The sequence below is a fragment of the Ixodes scapularis genome, unplaced genomic scaffold, assembly GCF_016920785.2.
Source record: "Ixodes scapularis isolate PalLabHiFi unplaced genomic scaffold, ASM1692078v2 PGA_scaffold2__306_contigs__length_199485367, whole genome shotgun sequence".
Lineage (NCBI taxonomy): Eukaryota > Metazoa > Arthropoda > Arachnida > Ixodida > Ixodidae > Ixodes > Ixodes scapularis.
This window is the reverse complement of record NW_024609857.1, coordinates 76,406,331-76,428,229: the sequence shown is the minus strand read 5'-3', so window position 1 is coordinate 76,428,229 and position 21,899 is coordinate 76,406,331. Positions and strand designations below refer to the sequence as shown.

The 21,899-nt window shown below is 49.4% G+C and overlaps 1 protein-coding gene across 1 annotated transcript; it reads right to left on the bottom strand.

Moving 5' to 3' along the window:
* Positions 1–14,815: 14,815 nt before the first annotated feature.
* LOC115311144 (52 kDa repressor of the inhibitor of the protein kinase-like) lies at positions 14,816–17,239 on the bottom strand. The gene has a single exon (XM_040205837.1). The coding sequence runs from the start codon at positions 17,237–17,239 to the stop codon at positions 14,816–14,818; it is 2,424 nt and encodes an 807-aa protein (XP_040061771.1).
* Between the last annotated feature and the right edge of the window lie 4,660 nt (positions 17,240–21,899).

The following is a 21,899-nucleotide window of genomic DNA, read 5'->3' as shown; positions in this document are numbered from 1 at the left end:
CTCGTTTTATGCCCCTTCTAAGGTATACCGGCACTCTCACCTTGAGTGGCAATTATAACTGCACGCGCACTTATTTTTGATTTGGAAGCGTCGGAGACGTTTCTCCTTAAACTCACATAATTATTTTAGTGCCTGATGGGTCTGGGGGCCATTTCAGAGTTTCGGAAGAAAAGAAACAAGACACATAAGAGCATGACAAATGCAACATGCCAAGAAAATGTCAACAGTCAAGCTAAACATCACTCGCTAAGATTACTGAGGTGTTCTTTTGTTGTTGTTGCTTTTTTTTTTTTTTTTAATAAGTTAGTTCGGGGATGTTGCACTCTAAACGAGAGGGAAATCAATTTCACTAGGGTAACGTCACGAGGATAAAAAAAGAACTATGTAGGCAGGCATGATCGCATTCAACATACAATAAAGGCGAAAAAAATTGACCCCGCGAGTAAAAGGATTGTTACCTTACATAGCCTAGTTTCAGTAGAGCATTTACTGTGAAAAAGTGAAAGACGTTTTCAAATCTTTACAGTGCGAAACTCGAGCGCAGCTCTTCAGGAGGAGGATGAAAAAGTACGGAGGAGAGGGTATGCCCCTCCTCCTCCTCCTCCGTAGCCTCTACTCCTCCCCTCCTTCCCCTACTCCTCCTCCTTCTACAATTTAGTTTCGCCGCTAAATCTAGCGGTGAAAATGCCGTCAGCATGACATTTTTGTCACGTCAGCTATGAACACATTCAGTTTCTCCTATGAATTTAGCGGGAAAATTGACGTTACGTAACATCAATACCAATTCAGTTCCCTGATAAATTAGCAGGGAATTGAATTGTTGTTGAGGTCACTTTGACGTCATTATTCCCGCTAAATCTAACGGAGAAACTGAATTTGTCCGCTAAATCTAGCGGAGAAACAAAACTTCCTCGCTAGATTTAGCGGGGGATTGAATGGGTGTTGAGGTCACGTGACGTCCCTTTTCCCGCTAAATCTAGCGGAGAAACTGAATTTTATGATTAAGATGCAATTAATGCAAAAGTGCAAGCGAGCTGGACAAGAATGGCAATAATAATCCTCGGAGAGGGGGAACAAAGGTGACAAAGGACAAACTGAATTTGTCCCGTCAATCTAGCGGAGAAACTCAATTTTCCCGCTAAATTTAGCAGAGAATCGAATTGGTGTTGAGGTCACGTGGCGTCATTTTTCCCGTTAAATTTAGCGCGGTTACGCAGACAACGACGCCGACGCCGACGCCGCGAAACACGGAAACGAGCGCCTAAGAGCTGCGCTCTAAAAAAAGATCAGTGAGCTTTTTTGCGAAGCCAAAAAGGGATAGAATTTACCTGAAGCTTCTAATTATCTATAGCTACAGCCACGGACATCTTAACTTGAGACGCGGCACGCCATGCGTTTCTTTAGATAGTCGGCGACTATATTACGGCTGTAAATTAGCCTGTGTGTAACCACACACCGTGTACATTGATCGCAAAAACATATACAAAATGTATTAAGTCCGGACGACGTGTCGTTCTTCTTAAATAGTGTGCAAATCTGCTAGCTGTGCGCAAGAGTAAAATGGACAATGACACGATATCGAAGGCATCCGTAGAATCGTTAGGTCTGATACCAGGGTTGGAGCTTTAAATTTGACGTATTTTCAGGAACACTACGCGTGGACACTCCTTTTCATGCTCACGCTTCTGGCCCTCCTCAAGGTAAGCCCGAATCATCCGAATATTTGTTCCCGAAAGGATTTGTATCTTTCTATGCTGCTATACAAACGATTATACACAAACCGAGGCTCCGTAAAGGTGTATGAGTAACGTTTACTCAAGAAGCTCAACATCGGTTCACAAACTATTGCACTACTGGTTTACTTTTTTTTTAATATATAGAAAATGTAGGACGATACCTATAGAACAGTACCGGTAAATTACCGTATAGAGTCGACAAGCATAGGGGACAAAAGAACCTACTCACCCGCAAACCGCCCAAGAGTCAATCCTTGTAATCGACCAAACCGATCAACACAAGTTGGTACGTGCAATGTTCATACACAAATGGAATTTTTGCAGCAGGCAAACATAGTTTTTGATGCCCTGAACATTTAGGCAGGTAGAGCTTTCATCAAGATTATAGCTACCTCCTAAAATTGTGAAGAGTATTGCTTGCGCCATACAAGAAATATGAAGCATGGACCACAATTAAGCCTTGGGATTTGTACTATAGTAGGTAAATTGGTTCACAAATGTTGTCAACAAACGTAACAAATTTTTGAAATTGGGTCAGCTATTTAGTATTAAAAAAAAACATCTCGCCTAATAAATCAATCCCCGACACAAGGAAAAGAAAACAAAGTTGCATTTTCTCTGGGTTTTGTAATGAACTGTTTTCTAACTGACTGGCCTGCATAATTTCTTTTCTTGCAAATCACCTGTAATTTCACCGAATCAAGGTAACCTTACCTTGTTACTGACCATTTGTAAACGGTAATCTACCCCTGCATCTTACAAAGCATTCACATGGTAACAATCGAGAAGCTTGCGGAAGTCATATTTAGAGCGGGACTTAGTTCTCGCAGTATTTGGTGGCATATATCTGTCAAAAGACTACTTCAAACTAGAGCACGGACTATGTAAATGATGCAGTGTGGTCGGTCATACACTCTGTAACGCCTTGTTCTTATCTTAGAAGTACTGGCACTCGGGATCGTGTTGAAGTCAAAACAGTGAAGTCACATCAATAGCCTTGATTGTGTATCCACGTGATTTGTAGGGAGGTATAGTGCTGTTTTCATCAGTATTCTTATTTTTCATTTACTTTTCGTACTGTAAAGCCCAGTTACTGTACGTTTTTAACATAATGCCCGTTTCAGATTATGCAATTCTTCGCGATTTTCAGTTTCGTGCGGCAAAAAACCTATGGACACATCATACACATCCGATGTCATTCACATTTGTTTAGCCGCACGAAATTGCAATCAGAATCACACCATGTGAAACGGGTGTAACGCTAAATTTAGTATTCTGCAAAACTCATGGTAAAAACCAAAAAAAAACGCCGCTTCCTGCCACCCGTCATGCAGGCGTGGATTCTGTACAGCCTTTTCTACGGTTACCTCTGCACTCTCCAGAAGCTAACAGTCCTCATCAACCCGAGCGACGCCCTTCAAGAGCTTCCGTCCTTGACCCAGAGCACGCGAACGCCCTGGGACTTTTCGAGCCTACGGGGTGTCTTCAACAACGCGGTTCACACGACGCGAATCTCGTGGCGGGGAGCATCCCAAGGCGCAGCTCCACACCCGACGCAGAGCACCACGTCCGTGTCCACCGCTAAGGGAGAGGATAGCCGTGAGGCCAAACGAGGCTGGGGACACGCTACGGGCAGCAGCAGCCCTACACCGGTGCCTACTGTTCCTCTGGAGCAGTGGTTCGACCCCTTAGAAGCCTCATCTCCGGTGACGGTCACCGGAGGTCAGCTTCTGCACGTTGTCCCCAACCGAAGCCGCTCCCCTTCGTACACCTGGTCCCACGCCGACGCATTCGGAGTGGTCCAGGCCAAGCAGTCGAGCTTCGACGTAATGCAGCACCAGCAGTTCACCAGGCGCGCTAGTACAGTGCCCGCCGGTTCGGACGAAGATTCGACCAACGACGACCAGCAACGCCGCAGAAGCGTGATATCGAGGAGGAGATCTATGGTTTGCCCTGTGGAGTCGCAGAAAAGCCCTGTACCTGCGCTTTACTACATTTCGGGCGCGCTGAAGAAATCCGAATCAACGACAGACAACGCTCAGGGAAAGAGTGGCGGTACAAAGTCTGTTTAGGAAAAAGCATGACGGACGGCGGAAAAGAAGCGGCTTATGAACGGACTCTACGGCGTTGGAAACATTACCATCGTTTTCAGCGTACCTGCCATATTTGATTTTTGTTCTGATTAGTATTTTTACCACATTTTGGTCGCTCGGGTACTGGTTGAGTTGGGTAACTTATCTGGGAGGTGCTAGCAGCTTCAACTGAAAGTAGCCATTTATAAGAAGTATTTCTTTTATTTTTCAATTCAGCTTCCTCACTAGAACCGGTATGCCTATTTAATTCAGTTCGAAGCTCGCGTTCTGGCTGTTTAGAAAATAAGTGCGTCAATAAGTGATGCTAGACAGGCGAATCCCCAGCATTTCAGGTCAGGGAAGCCCACGATTGGGAGCTGTACTAAGGGGTCCCCTTTTCCTATATTTGACGTTCTCTAACCTTAATTAATGATATTAGCACTGCTGGGTTTTTAATTTTATATAGCAATCGACTGAATCATATGATGCACCACCTGTTTTTTGTTTTTTTGTTTTTTTTTTTTTCTTTCTTTCCGCTGTTCTATGTAAATGGCGCTGTTCCTGACCCTTTCCGTGTAAAGTTCGTGTCTTCTTTGTTTTCAAAAATTTCTAAACGACAAAGCCTGAATCACACAGACTGGCTTGACTGTGTCACTTCATTACGACGAGTTCAAGCCCGTTCTCACAGTGGCGTCTGAGAGAGTTTGGCAACGCTGCTGTGATTTGTGTCGAGTTACGACGACAAGTTACCGAGGAATGCGTACTTCGTACGCATTCCTCGGTAACTCGTCGTCGTAACGCCACGCAGATGTAACTCGACGCAAACGACACCTGCCCCCCTTATTCCCTATCTATCGAGGAATGCGTTCGAAGTACGCATTCCTCGATAGATAGGGAATAAGGGGGGAGGTGTCGGAAGTGAAGGCGAGCTGAAGACTCTCCGCACTACATTGTACACTACACACTACATCTGAACGTCCAGCTTCGCATCAAAAAACATAGTTTAGGAGACCCTTCAAGCCGTTCTTCTGGCGGTCTGGTAATTTTGGGGGCGGGTGCACCCCCTCCTCCAGCGATGTGATGTCTGTGGGCTTGTGCTTTCTTCTGATATTTTGGTAGCATGGGCAGTCCCATAGAAGGTGACAGTATCCGCCTTGGCAGTTCCATTGCACTTGGTACAAGTGCCTGACCCTCGCCCTTTACCCCAACGGGCAACCCGGGCCGGAGTGGGGTTGGCATTGGCTCGTATGCGAGTGAGGATTACTCGCCCTCTCCTTCTGAGTCTCCCCGGAAGGGGATTTGGTCTTGAGGGCAAAACGTCCCACAGTCGGTGCTTGTAATGCTCCTTGATGCGAGGTTTTTCTTCACCGGGGGTCATAGTTATAACCTTCCGCGGGCTCTTGTGCCTGATTACAAGCGTTGGAATACCCGTGGTCTTGCTGGTGTGAGGACACAGCAACTTGTTTGCGGAAAAATTAAACGGCGACGCGAGCGAGCTGGTGTGCCTTCTCGTTACCTTGAATCCTGGCATGACCCGGAACCCAGCCGATGACGGTCTTCGTCCCCTGTAAAAAGAGTCGAGCGGCAAGTTTTTTGGGGTTTTTTTTTTTTCATCACCCGTCGGCACAAGCTGTTGGCTTTTTTTGCATTCAGTGACCGCCTTTTTAGCGTCGGAGAAGATGCTCAGTTCCTCAGGTCTGTTGGTGTAGTTCTGCAGGACAGACTCCAGGGCCACTTGAATAGCTGCCAGTTCCCTTCCTCGAACCGTCGTGCATATTCGGAGCTGCAAGTTCGCAGCGGAATGGATCACTGGAAAGAGGGCTACCGCTGCCCTGGGACTGTTGTCCCCGACAGCTAAATATGTGTAGGCTGAGAGCCAAATTCTTGGATCGGTCCAGTGTCCGCCAATCTTGTGTGCTTTTACAAGTCTTTCTTGTTTCTTTGTGTCACCCTTCCCCAGAGGCTTGTGTTCTACGATGTCCAGCAGAAACTCACAGGGTGGAAGTTGCTCAGGGAGCGCTGGCCACTTTTCTTGTTCTCTTTCGAGTCGGCGAACAATCTATCTGCCTTCATTTTGAAAAACAGCGCGAATACCACACGGACAAGAAGGAGGAACACACAGGACGAGGCGCTGTTTTTCCTTCTTGTCCGTGTGGTATTCGCGCTGTTTTTCAAAATGAATTCATACCAACTCGCCCAACTTTCCATTCTATCTGCCTTGTCTAGTGTGCTGCATTCGGTCCCAGTGTGCCCGAGTCCCTGCCTGCACTGTGTTGTAGAGTGAGTTAAGTTGAGCCTTCTTCAGTCCTCGGAGTGCCTTGACGGCTGGTAGACCGGTGATTGCACGCATCGCCTGGTGTTTCAGCGTCTCCAGTCTTCTCCATTCTGCTTTCCTGAATCTAGTGTACAGCGCTGTAGCAGATGCGTGACACCCGTGGCGCTTTGACCATCCGCCTGGCCACTACTTCCGTCGTCCCGCCTTGTGCCGAGCAAATCCGCCGAATCAAGTTCATAGCCGAGTTGCACTGCTTGATAGTCTGGCGAAGCCACAGGTATGCTCCTCCGGTCTTATCATTTATTAGCCCTAGAATCTTGACCGATGACGTTGCGAGGATCATGTTCCCTAAAAGTACCAGGTTAAGGGATTCGCAAATATTGGCTTCGCGTAGCCGTTTGGGGACAACAACGACATAACTCGTCCTCTCTGGTGATGCTAGTAGACCGACACGAGTGAGAATATTATCTATCGTGTCAAGGCCTTCCTTTAGTGTTTCTTCTTGTTGGGATAGGCTCGACCTTCAGGTCCAGATCGAACTATTCGCGTACACCATAAACCCAAGTTCCGGCACCTTGTCCAGTTCGTGTGTAAGTGCGTCCGTGGCTATGTTAAATAAAATAGGGGACAGTACCGATCCCGCACCCAGTTCACCCAAGGTTTGATGTGACTGGAGCCACATAAAACCGAGTACGTTCTACCTTTCAGGAAGGCCCGGTTTAAGTTGAGCGGCCTCCCAGCGAGGCCGAGTTGTCTTGCTTCGCGGATGACTGCGTCTTAGGGAACCGAATCAAATGCTTTCTTTAAGTTCACTGCAACGATCATCCGCATGACTTAACGCGTGGTCGTTTTTATGATTCCTGCAGAAATGAGCGCTAGGCTCTCCTGCGTGCTCAGGCCGGGCCGGAACCCAGTCTGCGCAGGGTGGAAAGCCCCGGTCATTTCGAGGAGCAATTCGATGGGACGCAGAACCATTCTCTCCATGACCTTGCACGTACACGACGTGGGTGAGATGGGTCGATAGTTTGTGCGGTCGCTTTGTCTTTCTCTGACGTAGGAATGGGAACCACTGCAGAGAGTTTCCAATCTTGGGGTAGTTGCCCGGACTCCCATGCATGATTGATCTGATGCAGGAACTCTCGTATGATATGATCGGGCGAAATCCGCGGCATGCTCATTGTGACTTGCTCCGGTCCCCAGGGGCGTAGCCAAAGGGGTGTTCAGGTGTCAGAACACCCCCCCGAAATTTTACTTTATTATATATATATATATATATATATATATATATATATATATATATATATATATATATATATATGTGTGTGTGTGTGTGTGTGTGTGTGTATACAGTATATATATATTTTTTTTATTGTGTGTGGGATTGCACCGACAACTTGAAACACCCCCCGAAAATGTTTTCTGGCTACGCCACTGCCGGTCCCGGTGCGGTGTGGGCCTTCCCAAAGTGCAGGGAGCTCTCCAGCTCTCCCCTTGTAAATGGCCTATCCAGATGCGAGTCTAATGCAAGTAGTTCTTGCGTGTACGGATTAGGATCCGAGGGGTCTGCCTTCAGTTGAGGAAAGAACAAGTCCCTCGCTATGACCATCAGCTCCTCTTCGGTCTTCCCCATCTTGAATGGCAGTGTGGCCGTAGTTCCCTCGGTCTTCTTTCTCCAAGCATGGAACCAACCACTTGTAGCCCAGAGCCGGGCCACTGACGTCTTCTCGGAAAAAGAGGAGCTGTAATCTAGCCACCGCTGAAGTCCAAGTCTTAGCGTAGACTTTAGCTTCGAATGTCGTTCGCGTAATGTTGCGTCTTTTGATTGGAGTGCGTGGTCTTTTCCTGTATGCATTCGCCACTCTTAGGCGGCAAGCCCAGAGTCGCAGCAGGCGCAAGTCTGGTGTAGGTGCTTCTTCGTCCACCTTGATCTTGATTGTGGCTTTCGGAATGTCACACCGAAGTCTTAGACCTAGGTGGCGGCCTCCAAAATCTCATCCTCCAATGATTGCTTTAATTCGTTCCAATGCATTTTAGAGCGCAGCTCTTGGGCGTCCGTTTCCGGCTAGAGCGGCGTCGGCGTATCCACGCGGCGCATTTTGGGACGCGTGACGTCACCGATGACGTCATCAGTGACAATGACGATGCCGATGCCGATGACGTCATCAGTGACGATGCCGATGATATCCTCAGTGACGATGACGTCATCAGTGACGATGCCGTCATCATGATGACGTCACGTGACCCCGGTGACGTCACGTTACCCTCGTGAGGGCACGTGACCCTAGTGAGGCGACGACGACGCCGCTCGGAGGAAGGAGTAGCAGACAGGATGAGGAGAAGGGAGGAGGGGTATACCTTGCCCTCGGTACCCTTCCCTCTTCCTCCTCAAGAGCTGTGCTCTAATTCGGTATTACAAACGGCTTTCATTTTTTTTAACTTGTCGTTTCTGTTCTCGGCCATCACGTGCTTTCCGAGTCAGTGAGAATTCAAACGTGATTGGGAAATGATCGCTTCACTAGTTGTCTTAAAGGAACTTTCATTTGTGCTGTTGTGTGTAAGGATTCGCTACCAAGGTAAGCTCCGGGACAGTGCCCCGGAACTTAGTAGATGGCGGTTGCTGTCCAGAGTTCTGTGTCATCATTTGTTTGGTGACGGACGCAATCCTGGGGAAACTAACCCTTGACAGCTCTGCTGTAAAAAAATGAAAGCCGCTTACAACTCCCTGTAACGCCGAATTAGAGCACAGCTCTTGAGGAGGAGGAGGGAAGGGCACTGGGGGGGGGGGGGGGGTTAAACTAACCAGGGGGGGGTCACGTTACCTTGGGGGTCACGTGACCCCCAATGCCGATGATGTCATCACTGACGTCACTGATGACGTCATCAGTGACGATGACGATGCGGGTACCGATGACGTCATTAGTGACGTCACTGATGACTTCACCAGTGATGACGATGACGATGCGAATGTCGGTGACGTCATCAGTGACGTCGCTGATGACGTCATCAGTGATGATGACGATGACGATGCGGATGCTGGTGACGACATCAGTGACGTCACTGATGACGTCATCAGTGATGATGACGATGACAATGCGGATGTCGGTGACGTCATCAGTGATGATGACGATGACGATGTGGATGCCGGTGACGTCATCAGTGATGATGACGATGACGATGTGGATGCCGGTGACGTCATCAGTGATGATGACGATGACGATGCGGATGCCGGTGACGTCATCAGTGATGATGACGATGACGATGTGGATGCCGGTGACGTCATCAGTGATGATGACGATGACGATGTGGATGCCGGTGACGTCATCAGTGATGATGACGATGACGATGCGGATGCCGGTGACGTCATCAGTGATGACGATGACGATGTGGATGCCGGTGACGTCATCAGTGATGATGACGATGACGATGTGGATGCCGGTGACGTCATCAGTGATGATGACGATGACGATGTGGATGCCGGTGACGTCATCAGTGATGATGACGATGACGATGCGGATGCCGGTGACGTCATCAGTGATGATGACGATGACGATGTGGATGCCGGTGACGTCATCAGTGATGATGACGATGACGATGTGGATGCCGGTGACGTCATCAGTGATGATGACGATGACGATGCGGATGCCGGTGACGTCATCAGTGATGACGATGACGATGTGGATGCCGGTGACGTCATCAGTGATGATGACGATGACGATGTGGATGCCGGTGACGTCATCAGTGATGATGACGATGACGATGTGGATGCCGGTGACGTCATCAGTGACGATGACGTCATCGGGGGGTCACGCGACATCGGCGGGGGTCACGTGACCTCGAGGAGGGGGCCACGTGACCTCAGGAGAGTCACGTGACTTCGGGGGGTCACGTGACCCCCACGAGGTCACGTGACCTTGGTGGGGGGCTCGCGCGGTGCATTATGGGACATTTCCCATGATGCACCGCGCGGTTACGCCGACGCCGACGGCGACGGCGACGGCGACGCCGACGGCGACGCCGCTCAAGCCGGAAACGGGCCCCTAAGAGCTGCGCTCTAAAAGTGAAAGCTGTTTACAACTCCCTGTAACGCCGAATTTGAGCGCAGCTCTTGAGGAGGAGGAGGGAAGGGTACGGGGGGTGGGTGGGTCGCGTGACCTTGGGGGTCACGTGACGATGCCGATGACGTCATCAGTGACGATGACGATGCGGATACCGATGACGCCATCAGTGATGATGACGATGACGATGCGGATACCGGTGACGTCATCAGTGACGTCACTGATGACGTCATCAGTGACGATGGTCACGTGACCACCTCGAGGTCACGTGACCTAAGGAGTCACGTGACCTGTTGCATGCAACCTGTTGCATCTCCTCTGAGTTGCTGCATCTCAGGTTGCATGCAACCTGTTGCATTTTTCCTGAAATGCTACCTCTCAGGTTGCATGCAACCTGTTGCATCTACTTTAAGTTGCTGCATCTCGGGTTGCATGCAACCTGTTGCATCTTTTCTAAGTTGCATGCAACGCGCGGTTACGTCGACGGCGACGCCAACGGCGACGGTGACGGCGACGGCGACGGCGACGGCGACGCCGCTCAGGCTGGAAACGGGCCCCTAAGAGCTGCGCTCTAAAAAGTTTGGGGTGTGTGTGTATATTGTTTTTGTAACTAAAGCTTTATGCTGAGCTGACACGGCGCCGTTTCGCACGGGAGACAAGAGATGGCGCAAGCAGTCGCGACGCCAACTGCCGCTAACGAACGAGCATACGACGCCGAGAGCCGGCGTATTTAGCAGACAAGGAACTGCAATTCCTTGTTGTTACCGCGCCTGTTTTTGTTTCTGCGACTGTCGCCGCCTGCGGAACGCGCGCCGCTTTTGAGTCGAAAAGATTGTCTGCTAAAGACGCTGGCTCTCGGCGCCGTATGCTAGAGTTCCTGTATATGCTACCTACGGTAGCAGAGTTGCGCATTCAGCCTCGGCGCGTGGCCGTAGTGCCGGCTTTCCCGCAAGAGCTGGATGCTTTGCTCCTCACGTGACTAAATTTGGCGAATAGCGGCGCCGCGCGCGCCGCCGCGCATGGAAAACTGGAGAGGAGGAAAAGGAGGCGGAAAGCAGGGAAACATACGCCGGGGCAAGAGAAACGTCGGCGGAGCGACCGTAAAGGTGGCTTTCTTGCACGCCAACGGATGCTTTGCTCCTCACGTGATGGATCTCGGCGAATAGCGGCGTGGCGGCGCGGGGAAAACAAATGCGCAACTCTGGCTCCCGTAGCCCCGAGAGCGAGCCCCGTAGCCCCGCTCTACCGTATGCTCGTTCGTTGCGCCATCTCTTGTCTCCTGTGCGAAACGGCGCCGTCTTGTTTGAAGACCGGTGGCTTCGCTGCGTTTCCATAGGAGCTAAGCCTTTTTCTTTCTTTACCTTTTCCTCAGGTAAGTTCGCTCTTTGCAAATTTTACAAAAAAAAAAATGCACCATCTGTGGGCAACGCTGCACAAAGTCGTAGCGCGATAAGAAACCGAATTTTCCGGTCGATTTAAGGGGTACGGAAACAAAAATTGAAATATTCAGATTTCGTTCGGAAATGAGTCAAGCATGACGTATAATAACCGTAAATGATAATCGCGCGTTTGTATTTTGAACGATTGGCCATATTTTTCGTTCCAAACGGTGCACTCGAGCAAGCGCTCGAAGAGAAGTGAACGGAGAGCGCGATGCGTCATGGGATATCCGGCGCAAACAAAAACAGAAAGAAAAGATTTCCCGCGTTCGTGGAGTAGCAAGGCAGGCGTGGTTACAGCCGCTCGAAGTGCCCGTGGGGTGACGAGCGTGTGGCTGGCCCAGAGCCCGGGCTGGCCCAAGGAGCACGTAGCTTCCACAACACTGTCAGCTTAGGGCTGAACGAGGTGGGGAAAGCAACTTTTGTTCGAGTTTTGAGCGACGTGCTAATCTTCTAGGGGGAGAATGGCTATGTCCGGTTGCACGAACGAGGGTCCGAGAAAGAAGGGAGTCCTTCCTTTCCGTCTTCTTGAACCGTTTGGTACAATGCGCGACTTGTGAGTTGAGGAGGAAAGCTAAGAAGGAAAATGGTGAAATACCAAAGAGCGGCGCTGCTCCGAAGGAAACTGCTACGTCACGACTACGTAGCAGTTTCCACAACGTTGCTAGACTACCTCCCAAATAGGCTCCGCATGCATCCACCAGGTGCACATTGAAGATCGTTTATTTAGCTTTAAAATTAGTTTTCTTGTGCTTTTCAACGGAAGACTGGTGTTTTTGAGGTTAGGGTGCAACATGCAACACATTAAAGCCAGAAAATGAGCGCTGAAATTTCGTTTCCCTACCCCTTTAAAGGGGCGGTGCAATGATTTTAACACTGAACGAATGTGCAGCTTGTATTTTTTATATTGTTTACTTCGGCATAAGTAAGAGAAAAAGTGCCACCATACCCCAAAATACCTCTATTTCGCTGCGTAATCGCAAAATAAAAAGCGCTTTTTTTCCCAACCTACGGCCACATAGTGGCCGCAAATGGAACCTGTGGTGTGACGTCATTCGGAGTGGTTTTTGTAAGTGATAGTGTTAGGCAATTGTAAGCTTGATTTAAGGTTAAGTTTAAAAAATCTTGTTGTTTAGGCATGCAGAAACGCTTCAGAAGCCTAATATTGCCGCTAAAAGGGTATGAATTATTTGTGGCGCCATCTACCGCAAGTCAACAATACCTGCCGTCGCCGTCATCCGTCGACGCCCGAGGCGCCTACGGTGGCTACACGAGCAACCCGCACGTTTTGTCTTTCCCTCGCTCGACGGAGTGCGTTGGTCGTGGACCGTAGTATCGTGGTATCGTTATTGTTCCTGGTGTCTCGACCTCGACTTCGACTTCGACTGCCCGCCGCGTCGCAAGCATCTTGCGCTCGACGTCGCTCAGGCCGTCCGCCCGTGCCGCCATGTTGGTCGGGAATCGGCGGGAGAGCGGCGAGCCTGGCGAGCCGGCGAGGGCTGGGGAAACGGAAGCCAGAAGCACCCAACCGGAAACCAACGCCACTCCGAATGACGTCACAGGCGAAGCTGGTGCCGCTTCAATGTTGAGTTGAGGGGTGCCAGAGATACCAATTTCTTTTATTTTTTTTAATGAAAACTAGGACAAGCGGGAAAGAATAGTTTTCGGTCTTTCGTTTTATATGTGGCCGGGATCAATTCCCGCAATTAATTAGCCAAAGTCCGCAAATTGTTGCACCGCCCCTTTAAAGAGCCTGGTGTCTCCTTGTGTCACCCTGTAGTATTCACAGCGCCTGGTGACCCAAAGACGAGGTCGTGAAAGGTTCTAAAACACGTCATAAAACTCGCCAAGAGTTTGTTTTGTTTGTTTGTTTTTTTATAAAAAGACGTTTTATTTAATTATTCATTTTATGTACAAAATGTTTAAAAAAATAGTTTTTTTTTTTTTTTTTATCGCAGGAATAAACTAGGCATTGCCGAACGCTCCTTTTCCGTCCAAAGGTAGCGCCACAGATCCGAACAGAATGTTTCAGCTCACTGATCTCTATGACAATTGCTGGATCGCGCTTCCCCGCTTGTTCGCTGCAGCACAAGTGAAGCCACCGGACTTCACTCGCTTGGGATACGATTTGCCGTTTTTGCTAGCCTTTGCTGCGGTTTTCCAGCGTGCTGTGGACACGTTTTCTACTCGTTCGTCGTCATCCGCCGAAGAAGTTTTTTGAAGACTCTGTGTATTGTTGAGACTTGCCGTTGTGAACACGTGGAAAATTTTACGAAAGTGCAGTGTCGCAGGAAAAAGGCACATTGCGTCGAAAGGAAGGGCTGGCGGCGTGTTCACTAGCTTCCTTGGCACGCCGAAGTGCCGTGTCTCTGTGCCTTCGCACGCTTGGATACTGACCAAGAACCGAGTCCAGGGGCGGATTTATGGCTAAGGTTTGGGGGGGGCGGTGAGGATTTTTTTTTTTTTTGCTCGCGGGCTAGCGATTTTTGAGGCACCTACAAAAAGCAACTATTAATCGTGTTTTAGCGTTTGTTACAGCCTAAAAATTCCCACCAAATTTGTATTAGTTTCTTGTTCTTTTATATAAACCCGCACCTGTTGCTTCAGTGGTTCAAAGGTTAGCACTATAAGTGGTAAAAAACAAAAATAGAGATAGAGAAAGACATACGTATGCATGGTTCTAAATTCTTTGTCTAAACCATTTAAGCAACACGGGCAATTGAGGCACCCGGTGTGAAAGAGTTTGTGCAGGGACTCGATCAAACAAGATACATCAATTTAGACAAAAAAAAAAAAACAACAAAAAAAATACCACAAAGACCGGAGAGGAAAGGATTTGTTAGCAAGACAAATGTAAGACGGCCGAATAATATGGAGACTTTCTAAATCCTGGACGAACGTGATCAAAATACCTTCTTAATTGCATTGTTATTTTATTGACTCACTCTCGAAAATGCAGAGTTCTTGAGAAAAGTGAGCATTTTGTTGGAGTAATTAAACTCTGTTCGATTCTTTATGGTCTTGTGGATCCGTGAAACCAATAAAAAAACAAAAATGCCAGCTCAAATGGTCTTCAGCGCAGTGCCTAGACAAATTGCATGGAGCAACATTAAACTTATTTATTAAACAGATTCATGTTTATCTAATGAGATGAAGAAAAAAAAAAACCTACATTTGGGGAGGATAAAATAGAGACATAATTATTTACACAAGTTATCAAATTAAATGTTCTTCATCTTCAGAGCACGAACATCGCCTTCCTTCGTCGTGCTGCCTGCGCGTAGCGGTCTACCACCTTCTCTTGGTCGACGTTCACGTCTCGGTGGACGTGGAGGAGGGCAAGACCGTTGAGTCTCTTTTCGCCGCACCGCGATCGAATCCAAGTTTTAATTCGACGAAGGGTGGAGAAAGACCGCTCAGCCGTCGCAACACTAACGGGCAGTGTAGCGAGAACGCGCAGCAGAGTCCTGATGTTCGGATAGAGCTCTGGCTCCGACTCTTCAAGTGTCTCCACAGCTGTCGATGGAAGAGGCCCCTTCTCTTGTTCGCGTCTCCATTTCGCCGCCCACAGTGAAAATTCGGCTCTGATGATGGTCTGCAAAGCTACGTCCCCCATTCCGAGGAGCACGCCGTATTTTGCCGCCAGGATGCTGAGCTTTGCTTCAGCTCCCTTCTCATTCACATGGCGAGGCAAAAGTGTGTTGAGGCTGTACACCTCCAGCACCTCTTCCGGAAAACGCTGCTTAAGATCTTCCACGACAGATTCCACAAGAGGAATGTATACATGTGCGCGGAAGTATGACTCGGCTGTCTGTGGAGGCAATTTTTCGCAGCTCATTTGTCGTTGGACTAGACGAGGCACATCTAGTTGCGCTCCCATATTCTCGGCAATTTCTTCTGCATGCGCGAAAATTTCTCTGAAAGTCTTCTCGACGTTTAATGGGTTCCGCTTTTCGCTCAGGACGACGATCGTGTCTTTTACGATGTCCGAGGCACTGTTCATTTCCAGATCCGGCTTTTGGAGCAGCCGACTTAGGGGAAGCGTGACTGAGAGTACATCGTAGAGAGCTACGGTTGCAATTACAAATTCGGCATCCAGGATTGAGATAAGCAGTGATCTTGCCTTGGCAGCCGAGCTTGGTTCTCGCCATTGCGAAACCGTTTCCAACGCCTTTGCGATGCTTCCCAGGCTCTCTCTAAACTGCAAAACAGCGTCGTGACGTTCGACCCAACGTGTGTCGCATAACTTGGTCAGCTGTTTGCCAAGCTGGAGTTTCAAAACGGCGTTACGCTTGGGCGAGGCCGTAAAAAACGCAATGACTTCCCGCATTGTCCCGGTGGTGTTTCGGACACTTTGCACAGTTGATGTTTTGGATATAGAAAGGTTCAAGCTGTGGTTGAAGCAGGGGCATCGAACTGCATGCACGGCTACTTTTTGGATTTCCTGAATGGCACCGCAGAGCTCGGAAGTCATTACTGAGCATCCGTCTGTTGCAATGCCTACACAGCCTTTGGGGTTGAGAGACAATGACCTCAGTAGACTTAGCACGATTTTTCCGAGCTTGGTACCAGTCAGTGTTGGCTCCAGTGCGTCGTCTTCGTCTTGCTCTTCCTCGTCGGACCCGCTGTCCGACATGGACGAATTCCGATTCTGATTTGAATCTTGAGGCTTGAGTTCTCGAGGATCTAAGAAACCCACAAAATCTTCTCTGATCTTTAAATCATGTTCATACCTCAAAACAAGAGATAGCTGAGACTTGTGAGCCACGTCGGTTGTCTCGTCGAACATAATGCCATAATATTTGCTCTGCCGAACTCGTGCCAAGATCACGGACAGAACTTCGTCTCCGCAACATTCAATAAGGGCATTTTGAGTTGTTTTGCTTGTGAACATCTTCCTTCCTGTGGCTGTGGAGAGATGTTTTTCGAGGGCATGGTCACCACATTTCACTCTGAAGCGCAGCAGCTCCTTGAAGTTTCCTCCATTCTCTGAACTGTCATTGCCGTTCTTCCCAGTGACCACTGGGCCGTCATCCCGATGTCCACGGAAGGCAATATTCTGCCGGGCCAAGAACACAACGTTGTCGACAATCGAGACAAGCCGCGCGCGGTTTTCAGACACCTGCCGCATTCGCTGTGTATCGATCTGGTTTGCCACGACCCTTGCTGGGTCGCGACAAGCTTTCAGAAAAGCCTTGCCCGCTTCCACTGCTTCGATGTGATATCTAGCTTTGGAATGGGTTTCCAAAGCTCCATCTTTCCCCAGAAGCTTCGCGAATTTTTTCAAAGGCTCCGTTACAAGAGCCTGAAGGGCAACTGTCTTGTGTTTACCCCCAATGTGCCCGGTGGCAAAAAGAGGACAAAATTTGCAGAACAAACCTGCCTTGGCATCCGAGACAACCAGCCAAGGATATTTCAGCAGGTGGTCACTTCTGACGTACCTCCGTTCGACTGTCTGTCCCTTGTTGTGTTCGGAGAAAGGGAAGGAGTAACCTTGAGGTGGCATCCAATGGTGTTCGAGTAAGCCAACCACGGTGTGGTCGTCTGGCCTCGCCCCAACGAAGTTGCCAATGTCATATTGCAAACCAAAGTCAGCCGCTGGATTCCGAACTGTGTGGACGGCTGGATCTAGTGGGGTAGTTCCGTCAGAATTCTTGACCATGGGCGACGGGAGAGCCTCAATCTTGAGTTGTTCATCCACGCCATCAGACTTCAAAGTGAGCTTCGAGTCGTTGCTTGCAATGTCTGCCTCAGTGATAATCTTTTTGGGCACAGCTTGGAAGAAGTTATGCAGAGTGGTACTTTTCCGCTTGGACGACTTTGGTGGACCATCTTCACTCTATGTAAAAACAACTTGTTTTACTAAACAGATAGAACTCATTCATAAGTGACGTAATTTATAAATACCACGAGTGACTGAATCAGCACTAATTACCAATATCAGCTGTGCGATCTTATGCGTCTCAAGCCGAAGTGTAAATAGAACGTGAAAGTAGTAAAGGCTGCGTACACAAATACAAAGAAAATCTATTAGAAAAAATAGCTCAATATAACATACCAAGTCCCAAACGCTGGTTGGCTGGGGGTTCTTAAAACCATCAGTGTCTTTCCACGCCACGAAAGGATTTAGTGAGCGAATTTCGCATAAATATTTTGATTATCCATCGACCGAAAGAAACGCCGCACACAGTCTATGACTAATTTTTATGCATAGAAAGAGGAGGAAACAATTAATGTCTGCAGCGCGACGTTTTCGTTATGTCGCTGCGGATGGTGGAAAAGAAACGAACAGTCCACACGTTTCATTTAGCTTTTTTTTTTCCTTACTACCTATGTCAATTACTTTTCCGGCATGGGTCACGGCTACCAACCACCTCATACGCGAGCGAAGTGCAGAAAATGCCTCGTTATGATTTGTCGAAAGAGCAACGTCATTTTACGGCCTAAAGTGCAACTCACCATTGTAGCGGCTGCAGAACTCGACTCCCGGTTACTTCATCCGCCTTGGGCTCACTTTGTCTCTGGAGGTCAACAGCACTTTCTCGCTACCGGCCGAATCACTGTTTTGCCCAGGAGTGAACGTGTGAACGACAGGTCGAAAGCGCCGCCACTAAGCTCGAACGTGCGCGTCACCACGTCTTCCATGTCAATCGTCACTGAAAAACAGCGATCCGCGACGGAGAAGGGATGAATGGTGCAACACGGTAAAGAAGTCCACGTTTGGTTTCCCTCGCGGATCTTGGAGCTGCACTGTTCTCGGCGCTCTAAACTACCCAACTGACTCCCCTTCAAAGTAGCCTGACCGACCGTTCCTAACTTGTGAAACGTGAGCGCTGGCGTTCCCGAGTTACCTTCGCTCAGGCCCGGCGGCGCATCACTCAGAGCCCACACACGCACGCGTGTACAATGTGGTGACCTACGTTGCTGACCGCTCGAGAGAACTCGCCCTGCCTCGTGGCCTTCCTGCGCTCCTCCCGCTTCGGGAGAACGTAGCCGAGGAGAGGGGAATGCCCGTCGCCTAAGACGGGAAGCGAAAATGAACCAGTTGAGCTTTGGTATGCGCGCTCTCTTTGTATTTCTTGTTGACCTCGCTATCGCCATCTCAACAACACCTTGTTATGACCCGTCCCACCTCCATGTGTGTGTGAGTGCGTGGGAAGGTCATCGAAGCATTTTCCCAGTCGTTAAGACCACTTTGGGGGAAGGTTTCGCCCAGGCTTAGCCGAACGCTCGGGGCCTTGCCAGTCTGGCTGGCGTCAGTCGCTTCCGGGGAAGCGCCGCTCAAGGACTCCTCTCCCTCACGTCACGTGTCAACCCTTCGGACTTCTACCTGCGGCTGGCGCCGAGGCGGCGGAACGCGACAATGTGTGTTCCGTGCTTTCCCGATTCTTATCCGCCACGGTGGCGGGAGGGGAGATTAAACGGAGCCGGCTGTCTGCGGGGAAACAATCCAGGGAGCGTCCAGCAGCCAATTGAAGACCTTGGAGATGTTTCCCATCCCCATTCGCAGGATTCCAAAGTGGGGGGATAATCGTCGTCTTCAGGTCCGATTGTTCGGGAGATGGTCGTCTTCGATCACATATTTTGCTATGAAGTGAGAAAGGCTGGACGCCAGCGAGATGACCATGCTACCCGAGAGACATGGCTGGGCGTCGACACCGAACAACCTCCCCTCCACCCCTTTATCCGAGTCTTGCGGTAATAGTGGACTTTTCCCGCCTCTCTTCGCCTTTCAACCAGTGGTGCCAATTCAGCGGCACAGGATGGCTCTACAGAGGGACGGAGGGAGGAGGGAGCCTCGATACCAAAGCCGCCGCCTTCGTACAGGGTGGAGAGACGCTTTGGACGAGCCCGCGCCGCAAAGCTGCTATCTTAGGTTCTGAACTTTGAACAAACACCGCTTTCCCTTCGCCGGTACATTTCGCGTCTGGTAAACTTGTCCACTCCTGTCTCTCCATTTTTTTTATTAAATAACAAAGACGTTGCCAAGGAAAAACAGAAGGCCGAATCTACTGTCCTGCGTCGGTAGCACAGATCTAGTTTGCTGACCAAATAATCGCTACTTGACCAAAACCAAATACTAAAAAAAAAAAAAAAAAATTCAGAATTGTCTTGGGGGGGGGGCGGCCGCCCCCCCCCGCCCCCCCCCCCCCCCTAAATCCGCCCCTGGAACCGACGCCGTGTGTATGTGTCTAGCGAGTGCAATGTGCGTGAAGCTGTTCGTGCCTCTGGATCAGCGTCTTTTCCCCTCGCGGTTTAGGAACGAGCTTAATCCAGCGTCCACTAGCGACGGAAGATGGGGGGAAGGTACGTCTTTTTTTCGTCCTTAGATGATTTACACAATACCGTGCACAACAGCTCCTCATCACTGATCAGTGCTGGCTTATTATCAACCTACTTAACTTGACGTTTGAGCGCGGCTCGCCTAATTGTAATTGGTCAGCAGATTGCACACGACCATATCGGCCGCGCTTCAAAGATTTTCATTCTCGCCGTCTTGTACTTTTGCTTTCGAAAACCCCCCTGGCTCCACAACGTTGCCCTATTCGTGCTTCCACGGAATCTATTAGAGTAGATTTGGGACATAGCCATGGTTAATATATAGTACATAAGAACACGTACAGATCTCTCCCTTTTATTGATAGCAACTCACCGGAACAGCTGGACGATCCAGAACTCCGTGGCCGATATATATAAATGATCTAAAGGCTTCTACGCGCGACACACGTTCAGAACTTTGGCGCGGCGTCAATTCGTGACCGGTATCCAAGCGTGCGAAGGCACAAAGATGCATCACTCGGCGTGCCAAGGAAGCTTTGATCACGCCGCGACACCGGCGACACTTGTTTTCGACGAGTTGTACCTTTTGATACGGCTTCACGCACATTGCACTCGCAAAACACATCCACACGGCGTCGATTCTTGGTCGGTATCCAAGCGTGCGAAGGCACAGAGACACGGCACTTCGGCGTGCCAAGGAAGCTTTGAACACGCCGCCAGCTTTTCCTTTCGACGCGTTGTGCCCTTTTCCTGCGACACTGCACTTTCGTAAAATTTTCCACGTGTTCACGACGGCAAGTCTCAACAATACACAGAGTCTTCAAAAAATTTCTTCGGCGAATGACGACGAACGAGTAGAAAACGTGTCCACAGCACGCTGGAAAACCGCAGCAAAGGCTAGCAAAAACGGCAAATCGTATCCCAAGCGAGTGAAGTCCGGTGGCTTCACTTGCGGGAGCGGCAAGCGCGATCCAGCAATTGTCATTGAGATCAGTGTTTCAGCTTCAGCCCGATCCGATACAAGGCACAGAGACGCAGCGCTCCGGCGTGTCAAGGAGGCTTTGATCACGCCGCGAGACCCGCGAAACTTGCTGTTGACAGGTTGTGCCTTTTTCTTGCGGCACTGCGCTACCGTAAAAATTCCTAAGTGTGTTTTCAACGGCAAGTCTCACGGCTTACGCAGGTTTTTAAAGAACTTCTTCGGCGAATGACGGCGAACGAGTAGAAAACGTGTCTTGACTCTTTAGTACGCTGCCGCCAGCCTCCGCAACGCTCCAAAACTGCGTTTCTTCAGCATGCAAGATGGCCCTCCGGGGGCTTCACTCGCGGGAGCGGGAAGCGCGATCCAGCAATTTTCATAGAGATCAATAGTAAGAATAAAGTCTTGTTAATATTTTCATTTCAAGCCGCGGCCGAAAGTCCGCCCTGATTCTGGAAAGGCACCACCAGCACGCATGCCGTCACTTCACGCTTGCAACTTTCGGTTGCGGAGAATGGTAAATGCATATTAGTGGTAGGGGATTCTCTACCATGTCCGATTATTCCGAATTTAGAAGTATGAATTGTTGGAGTGAGACATGGGTACTGAAAACCATCGAGAAACGTATGTTTTGCCAACCTTCTTGGTAGGTGGCGCGAGGCACCACCCAAATAAAAAGGCTCAGCTGCATTTATCTATTTATCGTGAAGGCTACTGCTGCATCCGGGTTGTATCACGTTTTCGAACCCCCACGCGCGCTTTGTCAGTCAGCGCCACTGATCTCTATGACAATTGCTGGATCGCGCTTCCCCGCTTGTTCGCTGCAGCGCAAGTGAAGCCACCGGGCTTCACTCGCTTGGGATACGATTTGCCGTTTTTGCTAGCCTTTGCTGCGGTTTTCCAGCGTGCTGACGACACGTTTTCTACTCGTTCGTCGTCATTCGCCGAAGAAGTTTTTTGAAGACACTGTGTATTGTTGAGACTTTCCGTTGTGAACACGTGGAAAATTTTACGAAAGTGCAGTGTCGCAGGAAAAAGGCACAACGCGTCGAAAGGAAGGGCT

Excerpts from the sequence above, each read along its gene's own strand:
- LOC115311144 (XM_040205837.1), bottom strand. The coding sequence starts at position 17,239 with ATGGTCAAGAATTCTGACGGAACTACCCCACTAGATCCAGCCGTCCAC.